This window comes from Malaya genurostris, chromosome 2, assembly GCF_030247185.1.
Source record: "Malaya genurostris strain Urasoe2022 chromosome 2, Malgen_1.1, whole genome shotgun sequence".
In the NCBI taxonomy this organism is placed as follows: Eukaryota; Metazoa; Arthropoda; class Insecta; order Diptera; family Culicidae; genus Malaya; species Malaya genurostris.
Window position 1 is genome coordinate 233,899,404 of NC_080571.1, and position 8,532 is coordinate 233,907,935.

At 43.8% G+C, this 8,532-nt stretch overlaps 1 protein-coding gene across 1 annotated transcript; it reads right to left on the reverse strand.

The window, feature by feature from the left end:
- Window positions 1-2,364: 2,364 nt before the first annotated feature.
- LOC131429152 (uncharacterized) lies at window positions 2,365-7,707 on the reverse strand. The gene has a single exon (XM_058593198.1). The coding sequence runs from the start codon at window positions 7,705-7,707 to the stop codon at window positions 2,365-2,367; it is 5,343 nt and encodes a 1,780-aa protein (XP_058449181.1).
- Between the last annotated feature and the right edge of the window lie 825 nt (window positions 7,708-8,532).

The window sequence follows — 8,532 nt, forward strand, 5'->3', positions numbered from 1 at the left end:
GCAAATATAATTCGTCTAACTCGTCGGAAAGTACTTGCTACCATTCATATTTCACTTGTGCATTGTGGCTCGGAGACAAAGATCGTTCCCATCTGCGTATCATCATATGGTTGCTGTTACACAAATGTAAAATAAGGTTGCATATATACATACATACATACATGCTGATCAACCAGGCTTGGTCAGGGTTCCGTAACGAGCATCTTCCTTCCTTACATTTCTAGGTTTACGAAAGATAGCAAAATGCCATTCCGCCAGTGGTAGAGGCACTGGGTTGATTTTAAATCATATGCAAATGTACTCAACTCAATTTGTGTCACGTATGCGATGGATGACCAATTCCCGGCAACCGGTGCCCTATTTGCGCATAGTTGGATGCACCGACCGAAGGAAGCCTGTAGCATTTAAAATCGATACATCGAACCTTGAAGGATAGTTTTTTTTCGCCGAAGCCCAATAAGAGAAACTTTTAGATCACTTGGATTAATGGTTTGAAATGGTTGGAGAGCTAAAGTTTCAGCGTTCCTTGGCTTTGGAGTTTTTTTTTCTCTGCAGGAGTTTTTTCTGGGAAAAGAACTTGGCGGGAACTGTGAAACTAATTACGTTTTCGTTTACAATTTGCACTACACCGGTGCAGTACTACACGAAGGCATGAAAAAACGAACGAAAACATAAACAGTAGACAGTAGCCTAAAACAGAGTCACAACATTTCATCCGTTATGGTGGCAACAATTCGAAACATTTAATCCAAAATGATGGTAGTTTTGTTAGCTTAACATTGTATTTGACAGGTCGTTTGCTTGTTTGGAACAAAGCTGTCATTTCAACGGAACAGCACAGGGCACACTGGTTTGAGGCACTCTAATAAACAGTAACCCAGGACTATGACACACCGAGATCTCTTTTTACGTGGGGGATACGAAAACCGCGCAACTTCGGGAATCCGCGTAAAAAAAACTTCAAAACTAAGGAAAAAAATTTTTGATTCCAAATATCTTAGGAATGCATGAAATGTCCACATCTGGTGTAATCCCAAAAAATTTTTTTTTGTGAATATTTTTTGGGAGTTTTCTGAAATCGAAATTTTTTTATGTCAAATTTCTTAGAAATGCATGTAACCTTGATATATGGTGTAATTGTTTTTGAGACTTGAGATCGACGTTTTAGGAAAAAACGTCTTTGAGACTTGAGACTTTGAGACCTTCGGTAATCCGCGTAGAAAAATCCCGCAAAATAAAAGAATTTTTTTGATGTCAATTTTTTTAGAAATGCATTAACCTCATAACACGTAGCCTCGGAAACTTCGGTTTCGTCTTAGACTCATCCGTGCATAACAGTTTATGTTGAACTGTTATGCTTCCGTTAAACCGTAACGCAGACGTAAAGTTATTGCTATTTAGAGTAAAGTGTTATAATATGAGCCCCTAAGAAAACATTGAGATATTTTTAAATGAACTGATATATTTGCTTCGATGATGATTTTCAATGATTCCGGTAGAAGTGATGTGAATTGATTGATACAAACACATTTTTCAAAATGACCACATTCTCAGCCGTATGAATAAAATGTAGTAAAGTCTGTTGTTTGTAGTATCTTCTCAAAAACAAAGTCCACAGAGTATAAGGCGGTTTGGTATGAATAAAAAAATAAGTTCGAACATGTAGTTATGCTGCTTTTGAATTTGAACATTTACTGCATGCGGTAATCGCCACGGAGCCGGAAAACCTGCATAAGTATGCACAAAGCAAGAAACGTACTCACTGCTGCAAAAATGTCACTTTGTTTAATTTTTCTACTTCATTTTATCAGTAAACACACGAGTAGCAACCTCTGGAGTTACCTACCGAAAAATTGTAGTAAATACTACAAGTTCGAATGTTGTTGTTTCGAAGGAAACCAAATAAAACCGTTTCTGTAGCAGCTGTTAATTTTGTATTCAGCAGCTCAAACTGAAATATATTTGTTTTGTGTAATTAAGGTTTTCGATTTATAATTCACTTGACTTACAATTAGTGGTATTACCCTAGGTTGCTTCTTTCTCACCGTTGCCTTCACTCGATCTTATTTTCGCTTTCAATATTTGTTGATAACAGATCGTCAACATTTTGGTTCCAAATATTCAGTCTGGCGCAACTCACACGGTAAGTATTCTACTTTCTTCCTATCCTATTTCAATTCTTTATCTCTTTTCCTTTTAGGTGTAGAGATATCAACAAACGATCTTTTTATCAATGCTTCAAATCAAATCAAATATTAATAATTCACCGGCTAGCTTTACTGTTTATTCTTGTTTTTTTGTTTTTCTCTACCTATCAACGAAGCATAAATGTCAGTCGGGGTACGTTTAGCACATCAACTTTGTTCACTCAATGCTGCGTTTAGCGATTCTATCGCCAGTGTTGCCAGCGGTGTTAACACCCCAGCCCGTAACATCCGATGTTTCTTCGGGACTTCCGGATTTACAACTCTCAATTTCTAATACCGCCAAATTCGCCACTGAACGCCTATGGATTCCTGCTGCAGTTCTAACTCTTGCTTCTCGGACTCGACCATCGGGCCCTTGCATCACTTCTTCGACCATTCCTCTGGTCCATTTCTTTCTCTCTTTGCCGTCCATAATAAACACGAGGTCTCCAACTTTCAGTAGTCGTCGCTCATCGTACCACTTGGTACGCCGATTAATCGTCAGTAGGTACTCTTTACTCCAACGCTCCCACATCCGGTCCGATAGATACTGTGACCGCTTGTAGACATCTCTAATGGCATCCGCTAGGTTCACACCGCAATCAACAGTAAGATCTGCATCTTTCACCGTTCCGCGTAGAAAATGGTTCGGGGTCAGAGATTCTATCTCGGCAGATTCTTGAGGAACATAAGTAAGAGGTCGAGTGTTTATCATGTCTTCTGCCTCCGCGAGTGTGGTGCTCAATATCTCGTCCGTTAGCTTCCTGCCATCATCCAGAGCCTTCATCGCTTCTTTCACGGAACGAACCATCCGCTCCCATGCACCTCCCATGTGCGGAGTGCCGGGCGGAATGAAGCGCCAGGCCGTCGTAGCCGTCGTTATTACTTCGGCACAGTCACTGTGAATCTTGTTCAGCACTTTCTGCATCTCCTTGCTAGCACCCGCAAAACAAGTTGCATTATCCGAGAAGATGAAATCAGGAACGCCTCGTTTGCAAGTGAATCGACGAATTGCCATCATGCACGATTGCGTTGTCAGGCTGTAAACCACGTCAAGATGTACTGCTCTGATGGTGAGGCACGTGAACACGGCTATCCATCGCTTTTCTCTCCTTCTTCCAACTGATACTTCTACTGGTCCCAAATAATCGATGCCGACCGAGCTGAAAGGACGCAATCCTGCCTTGACACGTTGTGCCGGAAGAGGAGCCATCATTGGTACTTGCGGGCGACATCGATGAACTTTGCACCATGCGCACTCTCGCATCACTTGGCAGATCACTGCACGGAGGTTTGGAATCCAGAATTTCTGACGTAGTTCATTGCAGACAGTTTCTCTGTTTGCGTGCCCGAACCTTTCGCGGTAGGAATGAATCAACTTTTTAGTGATATCGTGGTGTCGTGATAAAATAATCGGAAACTTCTTATCGTAAGGAACGTTATCCGCCATTGCCAATCTTCCACCCATCCGCAAAACTCCGTTGTCGTCCAGAATTGGAGACAATTTTGCTAGAATACTCGATCTTCCGATTTTAGCTGGTATTCGCTCCGGCTTTAGATAGAGAGTTTTCGTTAACGCACTCATTTCATCCGGAAAGCTGTCGAACTGTACTTGTTTCCACAGAATTATCTCGGCCTTCTGCAGTTCTTCCTGCTGAAGAGGTTGCAGCACTGTGGGGTATTTCGTTTCAATCGATCGTTGTTGGTTTGTTGTGGCTTTGATCGTTACTACCGGCTGTCCTTTCTTTTTCCGCTTACAATTTTCTGTGAATCGAACCGCATATGCAATAACTCTCACCAGAGTTGCCCATCTTGAAATAGCTACATTGTCAACTAGTTGTAGAAACAGTACCACTCCCCTAGCCTCTTCGCTTGTCTCCTCGAACGGCTTTTCTTTTCTTGGCCAGTCTTCTTCGTGCAGATACAGAAACGATGCTCCGTTGAACCATTCTCCGTCGCTGTTAAGCGACGATCCATGTCCCCACTTAGTCAATACGTCCGCGATATTCAGTTTAGTAGGAACCCAACGCCAATCAGTTACTCTAGTTAGTTCCAGTATTTCGCCAATTCTGAAAGCAACGAATTGCTTGAATTTGTACTGATCCGACTGCAGCCAGCTGCACACTGTACGAGAGTCCGTCCACAACACACACCGCTTGATTTCTGTAGAGAGCATTTCTAAAACCGTTCGACTCAGTCGAGCTCCGAGTACTGCCGCCATTAATTCCAGTCGAGGAACTGATTGCCGTTTCAGTGGAGCCACCTTCGCCCGAGACATAACCAAACTACATCGTACTTTCCCATGGATTTCCGCACGCAGGTACGCTACACAGCCGTATGCTAATTCACTGGCATCAGTGAAGATGTGGAGTTCTAGTGAATCAACGGCCGATGATAGAGCGTTTCCAATAAAACATCGTGTGATCCGAACTGCTTCTACTTCTGGCAGTAGACCAGTCCAGCGTTTCCATAATCTCCAGCTCTCGTCGTCGATTTCATCTTTCCAATCACAGCCCAAACGCCACAGATGCTGAATTATTATTTTCCCGTGGATTGTGAAGGGTGACAGCAGCCCCATCGGGTCGAAAAATCCCATCACGCAGCTTAGGGCAAGTTGCTTCGTTGGCCGTTTTCCATCGTACAGATATGCCAGCATTTCCGGTCGGTGCAACGTTGAGAAAGAGAATTCGTCCAAGTCTGGATCCCAAATGATACCAAGAACACGTTCACTAAAACTCTGCTTATCTCGATTGAAATGTACTGGCGATACCGGCTTTTCTTCACCCAAAATCTGAAGAACTTCTGGTGCATTGGAAACCCAATTTCGAATTTCAAACCCACCATGTTTGTGTATCAGATGCACTTGCTTCGCTATATTTACCGCCTCTTCAATAGTGTCAACGCTGTCGAAGTAATCATCGACGTAATGACGATGTATGATTGCCGACGCTGCTTGTGGATATTGAACTGCGTGTTCTTCCGCATTTCTGTTCTTGACATACTGCGCCGAACTTGGAGAGCAAGTGGCGCCAAACGTAGCAACATCCATAACGAAAATGGTTGGTTTTTTACTGAAATCTTTCCGAAATACGAAACGTTGGAACTGTCTATCACTTTCTATGATTTGTAGTTGGTGGTACATTTCACGGAGATCGCCACCGAACGCTATCCGTCGTTCTCTAAACCCTACAATCACTTTTACCAGCGGAACCAACAGGTCTGGCCCCTTCAACAGCTGCAGGTTGAGGGACATTCCCTGCACCGAGGCTGCAGCGTCCCATACTAGACGAATCTTGCCTGGTTTTCTGGGATTTGTCACCGCGTTTAACGGTAAGTACCACACCTTCTCCGGTTCGGAATTCCGCAACTCCTCTGCCGTTGCAACATGTGCATACCCCTTCTCCTGGTACTCGTCGATTTGTCGACACACGCTCTCGTACAGATCTGGATTCTTCATCATTTTGTTCTCCAGCTGCTTCATCCTCCGTAAAGCCATCGGAAAACTATCCGGAAATTGTGGATCATCATTCTTCCACAGCAGTCCGGTCTCGAAACGGTATCCCACTCGTTTAGTAGTCCGCTCCATTATCTGCCTGGCTCGGTAGTCGTCTGCTGACTCTTGCGATACCACTACAACTGACTCCTCCAAAGCATAATGGCTTTTAAGTAGATCATGCAGATCCTCATTACTAATTTCGTGATGATGACCTACATATTCTCCGTCACCTGCTGCGTTTGACTTGGCTGGCCCGTAGACGGTCCATCCGAGTTGACAATTCACCGCTATTGGTTCCGAAACGGTTCCGATTTTTGCTTCCGTCGGCGCAAACGAATGAACGTTGTTAAGTCCGATAAGCATTCCCGGCTGCCCGTCGTACGAGGCAATCGGTAACCCTCGCATATGCTTGAACTGTTGCGCTATTTCTGCAGCATTCAGTCTCTGATGTGGCAACATTAGCTTACTAACCGTTCGAACCGAGTGTAATAGCCTCTTTTCTTTACTTCCAACTGCTGACGCCCACACATTCACACGACGAGATTCTGGCTCTACGCGCGTGATGTCGGAAGTCCATTTGATGGTTAATTTCTCCGACACACCTACTAAACCCAAACGATCTGTCCATCTTTTCTCGACGATTGTAACGGAGGCTCCTTCATCTAAGAACGCCAAAACCGTAATGGAACGCCCCCCGTAATGCAACTGAACTGGAATCATCCTAAACATGACTGTTGTTTGGTTTCGGATATGAACACTTGTGCCGACGATGTGATTCACCGGATGCATCAGCGGATTATGTCGCTCTCTGCATTCACCTACGTTGCACTGAATCCCGCTATGATTGTTAAGACATATGGTACACAACTTATAATGGTTTACTACTTTATTTCGGTCCGCGTAACTTAGTCTTTCAAACTCCGGACAGTGCCGGACGCGATGATCTACCCGCTGACAAACCTGGCATGGTCGGAATTTACCTTGACTAACTGTTGCGTCGTCATCTGTACGCTCTTCGCAGTGATTATACACAGCGCCGCTTCCTCTCGCATGGTTTCTCACTGATTGACCACCGCTGAACGACTTCGTCGAGGATTTATACTCCAGATTCACATTCGCTTCGCATGCATCCGCAACTATTTCCGCCAAAAAATCTGTAAAAGTCCTCAAAGTGACGTCTCCAGTATATCGCTTGAAACGAACCCACTGTCGTTTTTCGCCATCCGGAAGTTTATCGACAAGTTCCTGAATTAGCAGCGGATTAATGAGATGTTGCTTAAGATCGGCTGCCTCCAGGTGTTCGCATAACTGTTCTACAGCGTTTCCGAACGGAATAAAACTCGCCAGTTTATCGGCTCTTGGTGGGTCTAGCTTGTGAACCTTTTCCAAGTAACACTTGAGTAACTGTTCCGGACGACCGTAAAGCTGCTTAAGTTTGGCGATGACCCTCGGAACTGATTGCGGAATAATTAGTTGCCCTCGTACCCATTCTAGAGCTGGACCTTTTAGACTCTCCTGCAACCGCACAAGATTTTCGACGTCGGTATACCCACAGGCTTCATTTGATGCTTGGAACGTACCGAAAAACAGTGGCCACTTTTCCGGCTTACCACTGAAAGTAGGAAGTCTTTTTGTGATCCCGTTTCGTGCTGCCATTTGTGCCTTCGTTGGCCCGGTTCGCAGATGCCCCAGCCCGTATAGGCTTCCGTCGCTTAATCGCTCAGATTTTTTCGAACCACTTCCCTTCGAATAACTTCCGATTGAATGGCTTCCGAACGAACTTCGTCTTTCGTCATCCCCATCCAGATCCTCTTCACTCTCTGAGGTTGAATTAGTTGGGTTGTCCGGAATCATATCATCCAACAGTTGTTTGATGCTCTTTTTATTGAGGTTTTGAACACTAAGTTTGCGCGATTGATTTTGCTGTTCTCTGAAGTCGATACCTGAAGTACCCGGTTTTGGAACTTTATTCGAATTGCCCTTTTTTACGCTCAACGCTTCAAGCTGTTTATCAAGACCAGCCATTGCCTTTTCGAACGAATTTTGATTGGCTTTCATTCGTTATATTTGCTCCTTCTTTCTCCGGAATGCTTCCGCTTGAAGAGCGCACCTTTCTTCTTCTTGCTTTGCACGCATCTTCTCCTCCAACAACATTCGTTTTTTTGCAAACTCACGTTCCATTTGAATCTCTTCCTCCTTCAACAGCATTTCTTCTTCTAGTATATGCTCAAGCAGTTTCTGCTTTTCTTGCAGGGCTTTCCGTCTCTGTTCCAGAGAGGAAACACTGGGTATCGCGGAAGCATCCGCTGATTCTGATGTTTTCTTTGAGCGGGACTTTTTGCTCTTTGAATATTCTTGCGCATGTACCTGGCAAATTTCATCCGTACAGTACCACCTTTTTTCCTTTTTCACCGCTTCAGTCACTCCGACGCATCGATAGTGGAACCAACAATTGCAATTGCAGTCGGTGTTGAACAGTCGTTCGCACCGCACGCGTATAGCTCTTGGCTCCTGGATTTTTTTTCTGGCTACCTAGAGTTTCATTGATTCAAGGCTTCAGTCTTTTTCAAGGCTACCTGAATCACTAACTAAGTGACTAAGTGATACAAAGAGTGATATTAGAGTGACTAAGTGATACAAAGAGTGATATTAGAGTGACTAAGAAATTAATCAGCCTTTTTTAAGGCTAGCTAGGAGTCTAATCGAAGACTAATTTAGCCTAGTTAATTTAATTTCAAATTTCATTAATTTCAAAAATGCCTGCGTCCAACCGGAAAGGCAACAAGCCTAAGGCTAAAAATAATTCAATACGGAATAAATCACAATCCGTTATTCAACATTTTTCTAATA

Excerpts from the sequence above, each read along its gene's own strand:
- LOC131429152 (XM_058593198.1), bottom strand. The coding sequence starts at position 7,707 with ATGGCTGGTCTTGATAAACAGCTTGAAGCGTTGAGCGTAAAAAAGGGC.